At 51.6% G+C, this 18,718-nt stretch overlaps 9 protein-coding genes and 1 non-coding gene across 10 annotated transcripts; 6 read left to right on the forward strand and 4 right to left on the reverse strand.

The window, feature by feature from the left end:
* Positions 1-336: 336 nt before the first annotated feature.
* On the reverse strand, positions 337-2,183 carry BO79DRAFT_275537 (putative flavin-containing amine oxidase; the record flags this gene model as incomplete). Its single annotated transcript, XM_025687680.1, has 2 exons — positions 337-1,401; positions 1,455-2,183. 2 exons carry the CDS (start codon positions 2,181-2,183, stop codon positions 337-339), a joined length of 1,794 nt encoding a protein of 597 aa, XP_025535312.1.
* Positions 2,184-2,539: 356 nt separating this feature from the next.
* Positions 2,540-4,022, forward strand: BO79DRAFT_259254 (alpha-hydroxy acid oxidase; the record flags this gene model as incomplete). The annotated part of the gene is made up of 8 exons (XM_025686355.1): positions 2,540-2,633; positions 2,688-2,721; positions 2,775-3,112; positions 3,165-3,329; positions 3,380-3,454; positions 3,506-3,759; positions 3,813-3,889; positions 3,947-4,022. 8 exons carry the CDS (start codon positions 2,540-2,542, stop codon positions 4,020-4,022), a joined length of 1,113 nt encoding a protein of 370 aa, XP_025535313.1.
* A 110-nt stretch (positions 4,023-4,132) lies between these two features.
* Positions 4,133-5,752, reverse strand: BO79DRAFT_158346 (glycogen branching enzyme GbeA; the record flags this gene model as incomplete). The annotated part of the gene is made up of 2 exons (XM_025678906.1): positions 4,133-5,592; positions 5,650-5,752. 2 exons carry the CDS (start codon positions 5,750-5,752, stop codon positions 4,133-4,135), a joined length of 1,563 nt encoding a protein of 520 aa, XP_025535314.1.
* Positions 5,753-6,348: 596 nt separating this feature from the next.
* Positions 6,349-7,331, forward strand: BO79DRAFT_232380 (class II aldolase/adducin domain-containing protein; the record flags this gene model as incomplete). The annotated part of the gene is made up of 3 exons (XM_025684227.1): positions 6,349-6,626; positions 6,675-7,206; positions 7,257-7,331. 3 exons carry the CDS (start codon positions 6,349-6,351, stop codon positions 7,329-7,331), a joined length of 885 nt encoding a protein of 294 aa, XP_025535315.1.
* An 84-nt stretch (positions 7,332-7,415) lies between these two features.
* Positions 7,416-9,651, reverse strand: BO79DRAFT_275543 (Zn(II)2Cys6 transcription factor; the record flags this gene model as incomplete). The annotated part of the gene is made up of 2 exons (XM_025687681.1): positions 8,453-9,651; positions 7,416-8,399 (listed from the first exon to the last, which is right to left on the reverse strand). The coding sequence occupies exons 1-2, from the start codon at positions 9,608-9,610 to the stop codon at positions 7,416-7,418; spliced, it is 2,142 nt and encodes a 713-aa protein (XP_025535316.1). The 5' UTR covers positions 9,611-9,651.
* A 329-nt stretch (positions 9,652-9,980) lies between these two features.
* BO79DRAFT_275545 (ketopantoate reductase family protein) lies at positions 9,981-11,071 on the forward strand (the record flags this gene model as incomplete). Its single annotated transcript, XM_025687682.1, has 2 exons — positions 9,981-10,173; positions 10,230-11,071. 2 exons carry the CDS (start codon positions 9,981-9,983, stop codon positions 11,069-11,071), a joined length of 1,035 nt encoding a protein of 344 aa, XP_025535317.1.
* Positions 11,072-11,622: 551 nt separating this feature from the next.
* Positions 11,623-14,989, forward strand: BO79DRAFT_275549 (acetyl-CoA synthetase-like protein; the record flags this gene model as incomplete). The annotated part of the gene is made up of 4 exons (XM_025687683.1): positions 11,623-11,949; positions 12,007-12,274; positions 12,330-14,515; positions 14,588-14,989. The coding sequence occupies exons 1-4, from the start codon at positions 11,656-11,658 to the stop codon at positions 14,987-14,989; spliced, it is 3,150 nt and encodes a 1,049-aa protein (XP_025535318.1). The 5' UTR covers positions 11,623-11,655.
* A 391-nt stretch (positions 14,990-15,380) lies between these two features.
* BO79DRAFT_232384 (DUF3632 domain-containing protein) lies at positions 15,381-16,404 on the forward strand (the record flags this gene model as incomplete). Its single annotated transcript, XM_025684228.1, has 3 exons — positions 15,381-15,719; positions 15,783-15,846; positions 15,971-16,404. 3 exons carry the CDS (start codon positions 15,381-15,383, stop codon positions 16,402-16,404), a joined length of 837 nt encoding a protein of 278 aa, XP_025535319.1.
* Positions 16,405-16,964: 560 nt separating this feature from the next.
* On the reverse strand, positions 16,965-17,036 carry BO79DRAFT_t238. Its single transcript has one exon. It is a non-coding gene; the product is annotated as a tRNA-Ala (tRNA).
* A 446-nt stretch (positions 17,037-17,482) lies between these two features.
* BO79DRAFT_158313 (short-chain dehydrogenase) lies at positions 17,483-18,445 on the forward strand (the record flags this gene model as incomplete). Its single annotated transcript, XM_025678902.1, has 1 exon — positions 17,483-18,445. One exon carries the CDS (start codon positions 17,483-17,485, stop codon positions 18,443-18,445), a length of 963 nt encoding a protein of 320 aa, XP_025535320.1.
* Positions 18,446-18,718: the final 273 nt, after the last annotated feature.

An 18,718-nucleotide genomic window follows, 5' to 3' on the forward strand; every position in this document is an offset into this window, starting at 1 on the left:
GTCAGGCTTGGCACGGGGTACGGCGGATCACAGCTGCCATTTCCCATTTTTTGGACCCCATCGCGTTAGTTTTGGGGCTATGTAAACTGGAATGTAGATCTTCATTTCATCCATTTGTGTAGATTCCTATGTTGGAAGAGTTGGTTGCTAACAAAACACTATTGGGGTTTGGTTGTGGTTAATTCCACTTCACAGCATGCCTCCTGATTGGTCGGTATTTGCGTCTGGCTATAAATTCCGAGGAACTCGTGCTATAGAACTGATGTCATTAACATACCCATTCACATATGCAGCATCATCTAGATGATCGCTAGTACTATATCTACCATATGAGTATCACAACTGGCTCCTCGTCAGCCCCTTAACAGCCTCCACTGCCCCCCTCTTCCCACTGCGCACAGCTCCCTCCATATACCCCTTCCACTCCTCTGCTGTCTCCGTCCCCACAAAATGCACATCCCGGAACGGCTCTCGGAGGGCATCACCAGCCAGCGTCAATACGCCTGGAGGCAGTGCCGGACAGGGACAACCCCAGCCAGAGAGTTCCTCAGTCGACCACTCATGACCGAGAGCCTCGACGAATTCCCTCTTGGGCAGATCCTTGTCACCATAAATCGCCCCCAACTGCTCCAGCAACGCTAGTTCACGCTCTCTCTGACTCCCCAACGCAGACCAATTCCTCCCAGCATCGCCGGCCAAAAACGCCGTGAGCACCCACTTACCATCCTCAGGCACGCTAGTATCGCGGTAAATCGACGCAGGGCCAACAAACGACTGCGCCAGTCCACAGAACCCGCGATCCGCCCACCACGCCGTCCGGAACGACAACATCACCTTGGTGTAGTAACCATATCTGAACGAATCGACCAGCAGCTGCTTGGCAGCAGGTAGTTGCGGCTCGAACTTGATCGTCTTAAGGACAGGTGTCGGCACTGAACAAATGACCTTCCGAGCCTTGACCACCAATCCACTCTCCGTCTGCACATAGTTCACCCCTTTCTGCACCTGTGTAATCCCAACCACTCTCTGCCCGAACCGAATTGTATCCGTGGGCAATGACTCAGCCAATGTCTTCGCAAAGATCTGCGTCCCCTGTCGCACACGCAGATACTGCGCGCCGTGTTTTCGATCCGATCGCATCTGGAGTAGTCCGCCACCCGATTTGCAGTAATTGAGGAAGTAGAGGGCGGAGATGTCCTGAGGTTCCTGACCCAGCATGGCGCGAGTCCAGACGGAGGCGTTAGCGACAGCGATCGGGCTGGCGTTGCGGGAATGCAGATAGGCGAGGAAGGAGAGGGAGTCGAGTTCGGCATTCTGGGGTCGACTGGTGGAGAGAGATTGGCAGTCAAGTTCGGCAGTGTCGCGGATAAGTTCAATTTCTTTTTGGATTTGAGGGGTTATCTGGACGCAGTTAGCAGGGCGAGTTATAACGCGGTGGGAAGGAGGTAGCATACACATGGAGTCTGCCCGTAAGGGAATGCAGTGAGGGTGCCGTCCTCTCGCTGCAAAAGACAGTTACCCGTCGTATTCTGCTCGATCAATTCCGCACCTGCCCGTTTTGCCAGCTCATACATCATGCTCTGGTTGGTATCGTTGATCCAGGCAGCGCCGAGATCGACCACGCCAGTTCCACTGGGCAAGGGACAAGACCAGGTCTTGCCGCCTACGCGGTCGCGGCCTTCGAGCACGATGCACGAGTGACCGGACTGGAGGATGGTTTCGGCAGCCATGAGGCCAGACAGGCCGGCACCAATGATAAGCACATCGGTCGTTTCTGTGGGAGAGGGTAGAGAAAGCGAAGTTGGGACAGAGTCCGGCACCGCAACGGTGGCCTCGATCTCGAATTTCCAGCCCGGGACAGCTAGCTGGGGTACTGGAACAAGAGTAATGGCCGGTTTGTGGCCGGCGAGCCATGTCTGCAGAGGTCGGGTGTGTAGACGGTTATTAGGGTCATAGTCGACGATGTAGAGGGTGAGTTTGACTACATCGCGAGGGGTAGCGCCGGTGGCGGCTAGCACACGGTGTAGATTCGCGAGGGCAAGATGGATCTGCGAATTGTAATCGGCAGGGGCAGTGCCTTCAATGGTGCCTGGTTGGCCCGAGACATGGAGATATTTGGAGGCGGATGACACCACGCCAGGGGCGTAGTAGGCGGAAGTGGCTAGTACGGGTGTTGGAGCCATTGTCAGTAAATTGGAGCTGATAACCGGTGTTTCTATGTGGTAAAGAGGTGGGATAGATATAGGGCAAAGACAAAGTCCGAAGAATGAAGCTGGTTATCTTATCGTGCGGGGAAGTCTTGACTTGCCTGTTTGGAGTGGGCCGGGGTGACTTGCCTGCATTATTTTTACTCCACCGCCAGTTGAGGGTGAAGCTCTATCTTATCGTAGATCGACATACTACAAGATGGATATTCAATCCGAGGAATTGCCTTCTCGGTTGTTTGGTCCATTGAGTAGACAATTCGGGAAATTATATATACCAGTCGTAGATCTAGTCCGTATTGCCAATCACCACCTTGCAGTGTACATACATAAAAATGGCCAACCGTCCCAAAGATCACGACTCCAAAGTCCTCACCATCGCCGATCTGGCCATTGAGGCCCAGAAACGGCTTCCCCCGGTCGTGCGCGGTGAGCGATCCTCACGATCTATCAAACCCAGCCAATACTAAGACATGCATATAGACTACTTCAACGAAGGCGCCGGCGACCTCATCACGTACTACTTCCCACAACTCACCGCAGCCCCCTATATATACTAACGGATCACAGTCTAAAAGACAACGAAGCAGCCTACAACCGATACAAACTACTCCCTCGCGTCCTTCGCGACGTAGATGCCCTCGACACCAGCACCACCATCTTCGGCAGGAAAGTGAAATTCCCCCTCGGCTTTGCCCCGGCTGCCGCGCACAAACTCGCCCACGCAGATGGCGAGGTGGGCACATCCCGTGCAGCCGCAGCGCATGATATCCCCATGTGCTTGTCCTCGTGGGCAACAACAGGCATTGATGATGTGATTGCCCAGGGGACGGGGAATCCGTATGCCATGCAGGTATCGTTTTTCAGGGATGTAGAGATTACGAAGAGGATTATTCAGAAGGCCGAAAGTGGGTATCCAATTGAGCAGTTAAACGTTCGCGGTTGCTGATGAAAGTAAAGAAGCCGGATACAAAGCACTATTCGTGAGCGTGGATCTCCCTGTACTAGGGAACAGATTGAACGAGTCTCGGAATAACTTCAACTTCCCGAGAGATATGCGGTTTCCAGTACTGGCAGAGGGAATTGAGGAGTTGGGGTTGAAGGACACGTATGAGCGTGGCTATGGTATGCAATTTATTTCCTTCTGCTTGTCGGCTATTAACAAAATAATCTAGATGGCTCTATTCGCTGGGACAAGACGATCGCCTGGCTACGACAAAACACGAAGCTCGAGATCTGGCTCAAGGGGGGTACGTCCATCCTCACTCCTGCGGTTACTATGTATAGACTAACGTGAACAGTCTACTCCCCCGAAGACATACAACTTGCCATCGACCACAAAGTCGACGGCGTCATCATCTCCAATCACGGCGGTCGCCAACTCGACGGTGTTCCCGCCACCCTGGACGCACTGCGCATCTGCGCGCCCGTAGCAAAAGGGAAGATCCCTCTAGCAGTGGACGGGGGTATCCGACGGGGAGCAGACGTGTTCAAGGCGATTGCACTGGGAGCGTCGATGTGTTTTGTGGGGAGGATTCCGATCTGGGGATTAGCGGTAAGCTTCACACAAATTACCATATTTGTCCAGGGAATTGACAGTCGGTATAGTATAACGGCGAGAAAGGCGTCGATCTGGCGGTCAAGATCCTCTACGACGAGTTCTGTCGCACAATGAAGCTGGCTGGGTAAGTGACCACGTCAACGTGCATATTGCAGATACTGATGGATGTGGGTATATGCAGGTGTCGAACTATAGCAGATATCACGCCGGAGCACTTGGCGGTACTTGAGACAAATGGGCTATTGGCGAAGCTATAATCAATATGATAGAACAAGTCTGAACATGCATACCACTTACATATAGAACGAACAACCTCATAAAGAATACAATAAACATAACATGGATCTAATACATAGTAACCATCGACCTACTCCCACAATTTCCTCCAAAACCCCCTCTTCTCCACTTCGTCCCCATCATCAACCCCTAATGCCTCCACCTCCTCCAACCCACTCACCAAATCCACCTGCTCAGCAGGAATCCACCACCCATCCTTCCACCTCATCACCCGATGCCCAGCATAAACTCCCACGAAGACAAACAACCCCACATACGAAGTCAAAAACGACGACACACTCCAGTGTCCATGAAAAAAGACCTCGAAGCCATTACACAGCAACAGTATCGGACAAGCCATTGTGGCAATAATCCCCATCCACGGCTGCAATCTCGACCGATACGGAAGATCCTTCAAACCCTGGGCGTTACACGCCGCCCTGAACCTCAGGAATATAATCCCGCAGCACGTCCACGACGTAAACCCCGCCGTGTTGGTGATATTCACGAACCAATTGAACGCCGTGCTGGCGCCGGAACTACAGTCCATGTATGCCAGCAGGGAGAACAGCGAACTGCACAGCACAGCATAGTATGGCACGCCGTGGCGGGTACAGCGGGTGAAGATCTTGGGGGCACTGCCTGCCCTCGCGAGGGAATAGAGTGTCCGACTGGACATGTAGAGGTACGAGTTCGCAGAGGACCACGCGGAAGTGATGATGACGGCGTTGACGACGGAGTCGAGGCCGTGGATACCGGCGCGTTTAATAGCGATGACCCACGGGGAGGCGGCGACGCTGGTACCCTTCGTCAAGCCGGAGGCATTACTAGGGCAGATGACGCCGATAGCGAGGACACCGAGGATGTAGAAGATGATGAGGCGGTAGAAGTACTGTTTCGCAGCGCGGGGGAGGTTCTTGCGAGGGTTTTGCATCTCGCCAGCGGCGACGACGAGGAGTTCCGGGGCGAAGTTAAAGGAGAAGACAGAGTAGCAGAGGGTGTAGAGAAAGGCGCAGAAGCGGCCGGTGGAGCCGGAGACGAGGTAGGTATTGAAGGCGCCAGGGGTCTTCCAGTAGTGGAAGCCTAGACGGGTGTGGTCGGGACCGCCACCGAGGAAGAGGACGAAGGAGAGGATGAGGAGACCGATGATAAGGAAGACTTTGAGAGATGCGAACCAGAATTCGGTTTCGCCGTAGACTTTGACGGGGAAGAAGTTGAGCGCGAGGACGACGATGAGCATGAGGGTAATCCAAACGGCGAGGGGAACGGGGTTGGACCAGTAGTCGATGACGAGGGCAGCGGCGGTGGTTTCGTAGGCGACGAGGATGCCGAAGCTGTACCAGTAGAGGAGGCCCATGGCGAAGCCTAAGCTGGGAGAGACGAAGCGGGTGCCGTAGGCAGCCATTGAGCAGCCGCTGAAGGGGAGGTAGGTGTTTATTTCGTTGGTGGCAGTGATGATGGCGTAGACGATAATACAGATGGTGATGTAGGCGAGGAGAATGTTAGCTGGACCGGCCAGGGCAAGCACTTCTCCTACTCCCACGAAGAGACCTGTGCCTATGGTGCCGCCGATGGCCATCATCTGGGCATGGCGGGACTTGATGCCACGCTGGGTGATGGGGGCAGCATCATGGGGGAGAATCTGTCCTTCAGCATATGAGGCAGTGCGGTCGAGGACCTCGAGTGATTTTTCGTCGGGAGACTTGGTCATGATTGCTACAGTAGTCTGAGATATGGATTGAATGGATTAAGACTAGGGAAATTGCAGCTAAGTACAGAGGGTATACAGGGCATTTATCAGTTCGCAGGACACTGCATGTACAGAATCTGGGGTTACGTGGGAACTGAGCTTTGCCTCCGCAGATCCCGATACCAGATAAAGAGTGAGAGATACGAGGCCATTAGTATCACTGTGGCTTGAGCACCGACATTGGATAAGCGAATGTCAGCTGCATCATTGCGGAGAAGCAGCGGGTTGTATCTATCAGGCCTTGCTGGTTCGCCTCTAGTTCAGTTTCGAGCCAGATCCACCGTCGGGGCTAGCCCGAGGTTATCAGTTGGCCAGCAAGGCAAGTCTCCCCTGCTGCGTGTCTCTTGACCTGCCTATTGCATTCACCCTTGCATACCCTAACTCTCCACGCCAAACCAGTCGGGCAATTGTAGACTAAATCACAAGACGCTGTGGGATAAAAAGTCAAATGTGCAGGTAGAAATATAAGTCTTGACATACTCATATATTCTACACTGTAACGCCAACGTGGGCTCGATTCCTATCCTTTCGCACGTTGAATAGTCCAACACAGCACCATGTCCTCAACCACAACCACCATCGTAGCGAAGAAGGAAGACCCTTCACAGGCCACAGAGTCAAACACCACCGGCAAATCAGCTATCCAGGCCATCTCACAAGGAGCCACCCTACCAGGCATCCCTTCCTTTACCTCCGCGGACAAAAAGCGAAGATGGATGCTCGAGCACATGGCTGGTGCCTTCAGAGTATTCGCTCGCAAGGGTTTCTCCGAAGGAATGAGCGGGCACATCTCCTTGCGTGATCCAGAACATCCAGACTGCTTCTGGACGAATCCGTATAACCTCTTACCAACAAGACCAGGTACATTAGCTAACGATCCCAGACTCGGACTCCATTTCGGTTTAGTCAAGGTTTCCGATCTTATCCTACTAAACCACGCTGGCGAACCAGTCGGAGGCAACCGATCGCGGCCAGCCAATGCCGCGGGCTTCCAGATCCACGGCGTCCTGCACAAGATGTATCCGCATGTGAACGCGGCATGCCATGCCCACTCAAAGTATGGTAAAGCGTGGTCGACTTTCGCCAAGCCTTTGGATATGATCAACCAAGACGTTACTATGTTTTATGGCAATGCACAGGCTGTCTATCCTGAGTTCGGGGGCGTCGTGCTAGAGAAGGAGGAGAGTCTACGTCTGGGTAGACACTTGGGTGACAAGGGGAAGTTGCTGATACTGCGCAACCATGGCCTTCTTACGGTCGGACAGACTGTTGATGAAGCGGCCTATCTGTTCACTCTGGCTGAGAGGAGCTGCGAGATTCAACTGCAGGTGGATGCGGCTGCTGCTCAGGGTTTGGAGAAGAAGCTTATTGAGCCGGAAGCGGCTGAGTTTACATTCAAGATGACTAGTGATCCGGTGAGTTACACCAAGTCCTTGGGGTTGAAACATATGGCTAATAGAAGCAGGAGGCGTTGTATCATGAGTTCCAGCCGGATTATGAGATGGAGCGAGCACTATGCAACGATCAGTTTCTACAGTGAGTATGGTTGCAATGTGGTTAAAATTTGTTGTACGATGCATCGAGTATGATGATAATGAGAAGATGAAGTTTCATGAATGTGTCGTTATATGTAGAACAAACTCAAGTTGCTTTCCCGCATAATCTGCGGCCAACTGGCGCTCGCGTTACTGTTCAGGTGCTGTCGTTGTCTCTCCCAAACCTGCCTTGCTATCCTTAACGCCAGCTTAAAAGTCCCAAGCCCACTTTTTCTGGCTGATGTCTCGAACCAGCCCGCAAACCAGTCTTGCAGTATAGGATCCAAAGCCTCACAGGCGGCAATAAACGCCACCCAAATAAAAGGAGCAGCTACACGAGTCGCCGGCATATCGTCTCTTGCTACCTGAGCTAGGGCGTCTCGCACTTGCCACGCTTTGTCTTGGAGTATCATCGGATCCACATCGTAGATTCGCCGATAAAAGAAGATAATGAGGGCTTTATGAATTGCAGAGATCATCAGGCGAACAATCGTGGCATTTGTCTGGGCGATGATACTGTCTGGATCCGCATCTGACACTGACGGTGGTCGCCAAGTGGAAATGCATCGTTCTAGGCTCCGCGCCCGCGCGGAGAACTGCTTAAAGTCCAACGCCCCCGTATAGCTTCCCAAGTCTGAGAGGTCTCGCTCATTTCCTAGTCGTGTTACTTGTGATATTAGAAATAGTAGAGACTCTGGAAGGCCAAAGACATGTGGGTACATGGTCGAGTCCCACTGGCCCGGGATTTCCAAGTGCAAATCATTTTCTCCCTGGTGCTGCTCCTTCAACTCGCTCATCCGCTGGTCCAATCGACCTTCCCATTGCCGAAGGCGGAACGAGCGAGTGGAAGCAATGGAGCGCACTGTATCGGGGGATGCATAGTCGGACTCTATCTCTACGTTGGACACAGGGAGAACGGAGGTGCTCTCCTGGAAGATACGTAGATAGACATAGCAATGGTGCAACAAGCGGACCTTGCGTGATTTCCGTGTTTTAGGCAAGCCACGAAAACGAACCCAGTTTTCGCAGTCTAACAGACATCGGCGTACCCGCTCTGTGCTCCCTTGGTAGGCCTATGTGTATGGTGAGACATGTACTTCTCTCAGCTGCGGCTGGCGTTGCTTACCGAAACCGTGCCCATGCACAGCAAGGCGACGAGTACATCTTTGTACTTGACTTTTTTGACGCTGGATGACGCATCGTGTAATGCTCGCTTGAGGTAATTTTGAGCTTCGATAGCAAAGGTCTCTGCTTGTCTCTGCCAATATTCGCTTGCGCTGCGCGTCGAGGATGATAGACGCTGGGTGAAGGCCGCAGTGGCGAGAATTGCGTAGAAAATGGACATCCGGGTGTTGTTGGCCAGTTCACCCATGGTCAACAACGCCAGAGTCTCCATAGCGGGAGGCATGTAAAGCATACTCCAGGGGCTCTTTTCTAGCTGGATTGGGGTGAACAGCTGAGTTACATTCTTTGTGTATGCAGACAGCAATAATGGGGCATCTGGAGGGGCCAGGTTGGTCACAGATGGAGCATATCGGATCTCCGGCGACGACAATAGCGATGCTTGCAGAGGAACTGATGGTGATGGTCCCATAAGGAAGCCTCCTGAGAGGGATTGCGGGGAAATCCCATCATTTTCCGCAGAAGGTAGGGTTGCGGCGAAGAAATCTTGAGCATCCAAGTCGGCAGAAACGTCTACATTCACATGGCCAAACAGACACTCCATGAGGGGATCATTGCTAAAGGCATCGTCCAAGGACATTTCCAGCCCAACATTGACAGGACTGTCTTCCACCCCGGGGAGGGGCTCGTCAACTGGGTCCATGGGGGCTTCGGGAAGGTCCATCTCGACCTGAACTACCCGAAAGGCACCAAAGGGACCCATGCGGGTAGTGAAATTGGTACTGGTCTCCTCCTCCTGGCTCTCGCATTGACCATCAATCTTGGTCAGAATGGTGTGGACATCATCCAAGTCCAAGCTGTCGGTCAACTGCTCACTCATACGCTGACGCATGTCCTCAGTGAAGAGGGGACGGCGACATCGTGAGCTCTGGTTGTCGCTCGCATCGAACAACAGCCGAATCTCGTACCTCTCACAGACGAGCCCCGCACGCTCACACACGAGGCAGGATGGCCTAGTCTCATCACACTTTGCATGGCGCCGACGACAGGTCTCGCATCCTCCCAAGGAACGGGAGCGCACTGGGGTGTCAGTTGGCTTGCCAGAGCGAGCAGGGGCCTCGGTGGTGGTGGTGGTGGTGGTGACGGCGGCCCCTGATGTCATGGAGATCGATAAGCAGTCGATATGAGAAGCAATAGATAGGGTATGTAGTGAATAAGTGAGGGGGGAAGATGTCGAGCGAGGAGAGTTGCCTGGAGGATAACGGGAAGGTGAGGCCGGAATGGCCTGCCTTTTTGGTGTTGCGGGCAAGCGGGGTTGATGGAGTTGAAGCTAAGATTATCGCAATTATCGCGAGGATCAGCCACTTGCTGATAGTCTCGATAAGGCGTGATAGCATCATCTGTCCAACCGGGCAGGTTATTTTCATGGTCATGATTTACCTCTCACCATTTATAACAACCCCCATTAAGATCCCGATAACAACAGGTTGGCCCTCATCCCTCGTCCACATCTCCGCCCCTACTCACTCACCATGCAAGACAAAGCCAACATCCTGCTAATCGGCTGTGGTGGCATCGGCACTATTGCTGCACTGAACTTGGAACTTGGAGGCAAAGCCATTGTCACTGCTGTCCTGCGTTCCAATTATGAGCATGTCAAAGCTCACGGCTTCTCCATAAAGTCCATCGACCACGGAGAGGTGAAAGGCTTCCGACCGTCAATTTGTATGCAACCACTCAACTCCACACCAGCAGATGTCTGCTGACAGTTGCCTTGACAGTACGGAACACCATCCCAGACGTTGAGAAAGAGAACCTTCCCCCATACCGGTACATCGTCGTCACCACCAAGAACTACGCCGATGTGCCCCCGACCGTAGCAGAGATCATCCGCCCCGCCGTCACCAGGGGTTACACGCGCATCGCGCTCGTCCAGAATGGCCTGAACATAGAAAAGCCCCTTATTGCCGCGTTCCCAGAAAACATAATCCTCTCGGGCGTCAGCTTCTGTGGTTCCCATCAGGTCTCCTTGGGAGAGATCGTCCACGAAGACGATGACGAGCTTTACGTGGGAGCCTTCCGCAACCCCAATTTAAACCCCGACGAAGAGGATGCGGCCGCTAAAGAATATTGTGAAATTTATGGGGCCGGTGGCAAGTGTAATCCTCAGTTTAACCCCAACGTCGGGTTCAGTCGCTGGCGAAAGCTGCTGTACAATGCCTGCTTGAACCCCATCTGTGCCGTCACAGATCTAGACACCGGTCGCATCCAGCTGGCAGACGGCGCCATTGAGAATTTGGTCCGACCAGCCATGGAGGAGATCCGCGCAGGTGCCAAGGCATGTGGACATGACCTACCACCTGAGCTGGTGGACTTCATGATCACGATGGATCCCATTACCATGTACAATCCCCCCAGCATGCAGGTGGATATCCGCAATGGCCGATTCTGTGAGTATGAGAACATCGTGGGAGAGGCACTGAAGGAAGGAAAAGCCAAGGGGGTCCCCATGCCGACATTAACGGTGTTGTATGGCCTTCTCAAGGCCATCCAGTGGCGGACCAAGGAAAGGAAGGGGCTGGTGCAGATCCCGGAGCCGGAGGACCATACAGTCAAGAAGTGATAAATTAATGAATTATAATGACTATAATGATCCCTTTAGCATAGCTGGATTCTGGCTGGAATGGATAGACAGGGGTTTTCAATGCCACTGCATATTGCGACAGTAAGAATATGAGGATAACTGTGTCCCTATTTGCCAACGGGCACTGTGGCTGCAGTCTGATGTCGCTAGAGTATTTCTCTTGTAATGACACCCAGTGGAAACTCCAATCAGGAGGGTGAAGACAGTGCAGAATCTGGTGGGAGCGACCGAGCGGGAGAGCCCGCAGATTACGTTAAAAACCAAAGCAAATGAAGGATTCGGGGGCCAAAGGATCCATTCTTCGTCAGACATCAATTTGCCGGACGATGGAGTTGAGTATACGAAGCATAATGGCCAATAGATGGACAAAATGGCCTGCAGAAATGTGGAAATACATTGTTGCGGTATCCCTCGGCATCAAGCCAAGCGGGGTGAGGCTCGTCAATTGCTATAAAATCATCCATCAGGTATCGGTAATAGCCTGACTTGATCTTATGTCAAGCTGCTGTCTCGTGTTTCGAAGTATCAAGGGAAAAACCACCAGAAGCAGTGATTCAGCGACAATGGCTCCTAATATACCAGTTCCTCGCAAACGGCTTCTGACCACCGAAATAGATGCCATCGCCAAGAGTAATCCTGAGAGGCGATTCTGTGTAATGCCCAGGGGCTCGGAGCTCTCAGATGGCTTGCAAGTAATTTCAGTTAAGGATCTCTCTCGCGGCATCAACTTTTTGTGCTGGTGGATAGAAGCGCAAGCTGGTACAGATGCACCTGTTGGATCAACGGTAGCATACATGGGTGCCAATGATATTCGCTACTTTATCTTCATCGTGGCATGTCATAAGACTGGCTACAAGGTGGGATACTTCCGACTTCGTGGACGTTCCGCTTGTATACTGACCTCTCTCAATCAGCCATTGCTACTTTCGAGTAAGAACTCTGATGAAGCTCAGCTGTACTTGCTACATGAGACTAAGTGTAACCGGTTCTTTTACACTGCGGAGAGGGAGCGGAATGTAGCAGAGCTTAAGCAACTCCGTCCCGAACTAAATATCGTCAAATTACCCGCATTAGATGCCATCTTGGAGGGACAAGAAGGTTCACGCTTCTACCCCTTCACTCAATCTTACGAGGAGGCTGAGGATGAGGTCTTCCTCATTGTGCACAGTTCTGGATCAACAGGTATGGTCTCCCTTCTCAAAATGGCGAATCTAGCTCAAGTAAACTCACTTCTCAGGAATGCCCAAGCCTATTCCCCTGACCCATGGCTATTTCAGTGCCTTGGATGCCATTGTCCATCTCCCTCGTCCGGGCGACCGGAGACTTACTATCTTCTGTGATCTCAGCCCGGATAACCTTGTTCTCAGCGTAGTTCCGTTCTTTCATATGATGGGGGTCGTCGCTTTCACCACGTCCATCTTCCACTCGGTACCTTTCCTTTATGGGCCAGAGAAGCCACTTTCGGTTGACTTCTTGACGGACCTTATCAAATTCGGTCGACCAACTACGGCGCTTCTTCCCCCGTCAATCCTTGACGATGTTTCCTTGTCCGAAGAAGCCCTGCTCACGTTGGGCACAATGGAGAGTGTTTACTTTGGTGGAGCACCACTCTCATCAGAAACAGGTGACAAGGTCCGCAAATACACGAAACTGATCACAGCACTGGGATCCACCGAAACCAATCTCATCCCTTCCATAGTTCCCGAAAAGGACGAAGATTATGGTTACCTCGAGTGGAATCCTAATTACGGCGCTGTTATGGAACCTGTCGGAGATGACATCTATGAGCTGGTCATTCCTCGCCCTCCCACACGCGATTATCACGGCATCTGTCATACGTTTCCCTCGTGCACGGAGTACCATACTAAGGATCTCTTCACACAACATCCATCTAATCCACGACTGTGGAAGCATCACGGTCGTCTAGACGACGTCATCGTTCTAAGTAACGGGTTCAAGTTCAATCCTGTCATACTGGAGACCATGATCGAGGCGCATCCTCTTATTTCCCGGGCATTGGTGGTCGGAAAGGGACAATTCCACACTGCTCTGCTGGTCGAGCCATACTGGGATGCATTTGACTCATACATTGACCCCAATTCTTTCATTGATGATATCTGGCCTGCGATCGAGGAGGCAAACAAAACTATAGCCGCCCACGGACGTATCATGAAAGACAAGATCACTCTGTCTAAGAGGGCTAGGCCATTCCAAACCACACCAAAGGGTTCGACGCGAAGGGCTGCTGTAGTCAAAGACTACGCCAATGAGATTGATGCCATTTATACCATGAGTGACGAGGGAACCCTTGCAGTGGACGAGCTTCCAGCAAACCCAGACCTGTCTAATCTTAGTGAATACATTCATGACTTGGTTACTAAGACCCTCCAACGATCTGGCTTTGGTCCCCAGGAAGACCTCTACAAACTTGGCCTCGACTCTTTGCAAACCATCCAGGTCGCTAAGTATCTACGCAGCGCTTTATTTGCCCACTGCGGTGGCCCAAGTGCGGTAGAGTTGACGACCCAAATGGTTTACGCAAATCCGACCGTGGAGAAGTTGGCCCAGCTGCTTCTGCGGGTGCTGAATGGTGACAATGCGACAGATGTCTCCCGCCCAGAGAAGCTCAACAGTCTCATTGAAAGATACACATCCAACCTACCAATCCAGGACTTCGCCCCAGAGCAGACTGCAAAGACCCACACAAATTATACAGTGATACTGACAGGGTCCACCGGCTCGTTGGGGACTTATCTCTTGCACACCCTTCTAGAAGACCCGAGTGTCGCCAAAGTCTACTGCTTTAACCGCAGCGACGCCCAGTCCAAACAAGAAACTATACTCCAACAAAAGGGTCTTTACATCACTCCATCTGCCCTCAGAAAGGTGGAATACCTCACCGTTTCCTTTAGTGACCCACGATTCGGACTCTCCTCTCCTCAATACAACTCCCTCCTCGCCAATGTGACAACAATAATCCACAACGCCTGGAAAGTCGACTTCAACCACAGCGTCGACTCATTCGAAGACCCGCACATTCGCAGCGTACGGCACTTCATTGACTTTAGTCTCCGGAGTACTCATCTTGCGCACGTCCATTTTATCTCATCAGTGGGCACCGTAGGCGCCTGGTCTTGGGACATGGGATCAACCATCCCTGAAAGCCCACTTGAAGACAGCAAGGCATGTCCGAGTCAAGGATACGGGGAGTCCAAGTACATCTCCGAACGAATATGTCATGAGGCAAGCCGCAGGTCGGGCGTCCCGACTACCGTATATCGCGTGGGACAGATAGCAGGTCCGACCACAATAGAAGGTCTATGGAATTCCCAAGACTGGCTGCCTACTATTATCAATACATCAAAGGCAATAGGACTAATTCCGGACACTCTGGGCTCGAGAGCTATTGATTGGATAGCCGTGGTAATACACCCTTCCATCGTCCGTCTAGTGGATAGCTATGTTTGGCTACTAATGCACTATCCTGGAATGTAGGACACCCTCGCCCGCATAATCACCGAAGTCATTCACACTCGTGCCGTTACAGTATCTTCTGCTTCGCCACACGCAGTATTTCACCTTATCAACCCATCAAAAACAACCTGGGAAGCACTCGTCCCTACCGTCCAGGACATGTACCCGGACATGGAACCGGTGGGTTTCACAACGTGGGTAAAACACCTCGAAAAATTGAGCATGAAAAACCCATCTGAGCAGGAGATCGCGGAGAAGCCTGCCCTCAAGCTACTCGAATTCTACCGTGAGTTCGCGGAAGGTGCTACGCTCTTGGTGCCGCTTGAGGTGGACAAGGCAAAGGAGGCAAGCGAAACTATGGCTGCACTGGGGCCTATTACGGGAGATGATATGAGGAATTGGTTGAAGCAGTGGTCGTTCTAAGGTTGTTGTTGTTGGCTTGGTGCTCAGTGTAGCGGGGCTATAAACGAATCAATAGTCATCTCGCTGGTGGAAATCAGTTGTACGGTTGTTTTTAGGATCAAGTAAGCACTTCAAGCCATAGCGGAAGGAACGTACAACGGCTGTCTATGCTTGCCGAGTTCGATTTCTTCGCGCCTTCCTACTGTCCGTCCTGGCTGAGGTTATTTCTTCTGGCCCGCCGAATAGCCTTGTTTCTTGGTCAACTTAACATCTTACAACCTCTACTATCATCAATCCAATCGTTCGGTCTTTTCAGAGAACCAATATCTTCTCACGTTCACTTTATTGTACTATTTGCTTTAAAACCACCCCAAATCCATCCTTTTTTTATTCTTCTATCTTCTAGGTCGCCATGGCTGTCTTGACCTTGGAAGGTGGAGACAATGAGTATAACAGGGCGATGAGAGGCAACTATTCGCGGTTGGAAGCTTTTCGACTCATACAGGAGTGCCTAGCGCCAGAATATACTGTTACCATCGAGAAAACTGCCCAAGCACTTCATGAACTGCTCCCACCACCAGATGACCCTACTTACCCCGGCGGAGCTGACTTGTTCGGAGACCTTATACTTGAGTTATCTCAGCAGGTGGAGTACGATAATCCTGCTCAAGACCGTTATGTGCAGGTGATTCAAAGACTGCAAGACTCGGACCGCGTGAAAAAATATATACCACAACCTGAAGGTGTCGGTGTGAGTGATATTTACCTAGAAAATAGCCTGAGCCAAGCAGCGAAACTGACACTCTAGTACCAGGGGTACGGTCGCTATGAAATTATGCCAAAATTGGTGACCAATTTAGGGCAATATTCGGCGCAACGTACGTCTGGGTCCCCTTCCTCTCTTTTCATAGAGGCCGTGTTTGTGTACAGCACCTGTGCAACAATGCCTCCGTCATGCTAGCTTCTAAAATAAGTAATCTTCGAAGACTGACAACTTCTCAGGAATGGACAAAAATGGAAACCAAAATTACTTTGTTAACGTTCGGGCCTTTATAGCGCGCCTTTGCAGAGTGGGAGCTTTGCAAGGTCAGGCTTGGTTAGTCAACGAAATGAAGGCTGCCTTCGAAGATATACTGCCAGAACAGTTCCACGTCGTATCCATCATGGGTGCTGCAGTTATTATCGAGTTTGCTGGGGCTTGGCTGTATGAGGAGGTCGTTCGAGCACCTAAGCTTGACGAAATAAACGACAACCCATTGTGGGCAACTGGTTATTACTACAATGGTCCTCGGTATGGCATCGCGAGGTGGAATCACTGGCAAAGGCTATTTCGGTTGGCGCAAGAGACAATGACACTTGATCGGGAGAGCAAACGGCTTATGTTCTATGCCGAGTGGTATATGCATGGAATATCGAGGTCCCTTCAGCCTTACTAGATGACGTTGGCTTTGAGCTATCCTCCTTATGCTTTTTGTCTTCTGGAGCTCGCTTCAACTTAGGTAGATGTGCAGAAATTCTATTTTTAGCTCGGTGGTACTTTTCCTTGCTGTGCTAACAGAATTATCTCCGACTGGTAGTATGAGGTTCAAGGACGATGCAACATCGGACTCGGGCTTGCGTTTCTGCGAGGGTTTAGAGATTTTCACGAAGGCTCCATCAACCCTAATGAAGGTTAAAATGCTTAGAGGTCATAATAAGATGTTACAATGGGTTCTTCTGATTGCAGTCGAAGTGGGCGATCGTAGCCGATTACGTTATGGGTTCAGTGTAGTCGGTGTACCAATGAAGTTTCTGAAGCGAGTCTGCCTGCTTTAATGATGAACTGATTGGCGAGGGAGTTGAAGAGAATGAATGAGCTCGTTCTAGTAAGATCCAACACAAAACACGCGGGCCGTGAAAAGAAATTGTCATGGTGCGCATGAACAGGAAGGGCGCATAGCACGGGAAGGAGAAGCGGGAAGGGGCAAAAAGAAAAAGACAAAAAAAAAAGAACAGCTGGAGCTGCGGGGAATCGAACCCCGGACCTCTCCCATGCTAAGGGAATATTATACCACTAAACCACAGCCCCCTTGCTGTTGAAGACCTGCTTGTTATTTTGCATTATGAGCAGAGACATAGGCTATCAGAGTTGTTGGGGCCATAACCATCCTCTGGATGATTACAAATTGCGCCAGTTATAATAACTACCTACTAAGTCGTCTACGGTGTAAGCAGGGTGGATTTGAAGGATGGAGACTCGGAGTTTACGGATAATGCCGGTCTATCTCCTGGTGATGTTTTCGATGGATTTTCTTATTTCTAAGCAGCAGCAGGATGGCAGTGATTGAATGGCCCACATTATAGCTTTGACCCAGGTAAATTTGGCAAAGACGGAGCTCCCTCGTTTACGATCAAGCACTCCCAGAAATATAAAGCCCTGTAGAATCCCCTGCAAAGCCAGACAGATATTCATCGCATCTCTCTTCACATTCAGCTTCCAACCAAACCAATTCACCACATCTTCAAGCACCCGCCATGCCCATCTTCGACGCAACAGCCACCAGCGAACAGGTCATTGAAGCCTTCAAGTCCAACATCAAAGGCAAGACCTTCGTCATAACCGGTGCCGGCAAGCCCAGCATTGGCAGCCAGATAGCCACATCTCTAGCCAAAGCTGCACCAGCACACATCCTCATTGCCTCACGCACCCTCAGCAAAGTCCATCCCGTGCTCGACGAGATCCACGCCATCGACAACACCATCAGGACCACCGCAGTACAGGTGGACCTAACCGACCATGAATCCGTCCGTCGCGCCGCAGACGAGATCCTCGCCGCGGCACCCAATATCGATGTCCTAATCAACAGCGCCGGGGTGATGGCAATCAAGGAATACACCCTCGACAAGCAGGGAATAGAGCTACAGCTCTCGGCCAACCACGTCGGCCACTTCTTACTTACCAACTTGCTCGTGACAGCCCTCGAGGCTGCTGAGTCCGCTCGTGTCGTCAATCTGACCAGCTCCGGATACCTTATCTCGCCGTTCCGCTTCGAAGACTGGAACTATTCCGACGGAAAAGAATACGACCCCTGGACCGGGTACGGTCAAGCAAAGACGGCCAACATCCTATTCACATATGGTCTGGCCCAGCGACTACGACATAAGGGAGTTGCTGCCATCGCCGTCCATCCAGGCTACAACGGAGATACTAAGCTGGGTAGCCACCTTACTTGGGACGATTATTCTGGGATCTCTGCAGTCGCCAAACAGAATACCGGCAAAGAGTTTGTTTTCGAGGAGCCGCGGTTCAAGACGTATACTCAAATCGCGGCGACGCCGTTGATTGCGGCGCTGGATGCGGAGTTGCAGGCTCTGGCGCCGGTGTTTATGCAGAATAGTGTGGTTGGTGAGCCTGCGGAGCATGCGAGGGATCCGGGGAGTGTGGATGCTTTGTGGAGGTTGAGTGAGGAGCTTGTTGGGGAGGAGTTTCGGTATTAGCTGGTTCAAGGATTGGATGGGGAAGGTACCTTTCTGGTGGCGTTCAAGCACCCTAGGAGATAACAGGGGATACATGGACACTATCGTCTTCATTTCTTATGTGAGACGTTTGAAATGCGTTGTGTGGCACCCAAGCAAGCTACTTTTTTGGGGGGGGCTCTGGCATATTTGACTGTATTCTGAGGTAAATACAAAGCCGGTCGTTGCATAACTTATTCTGTTTATGTATCTCTTCGCTCATATTCCAATCACTTTTACCTCCATTGAAGTGCA

This window comes from Aspergillus costaricaensis (assembly GCF_003184835.1).
Source record: "Aspergillus costaricaensis CBS 115574 unplaced genomic scaffold BO79scaffold_40, whole genome shotgun sequence".
NCBI lineage: Eukaryota > Fungi > Ascomycota > Eurotiomycetes > Eurotiales > Aspergillaceae > Aspergillus > Aspergillus costaricensis.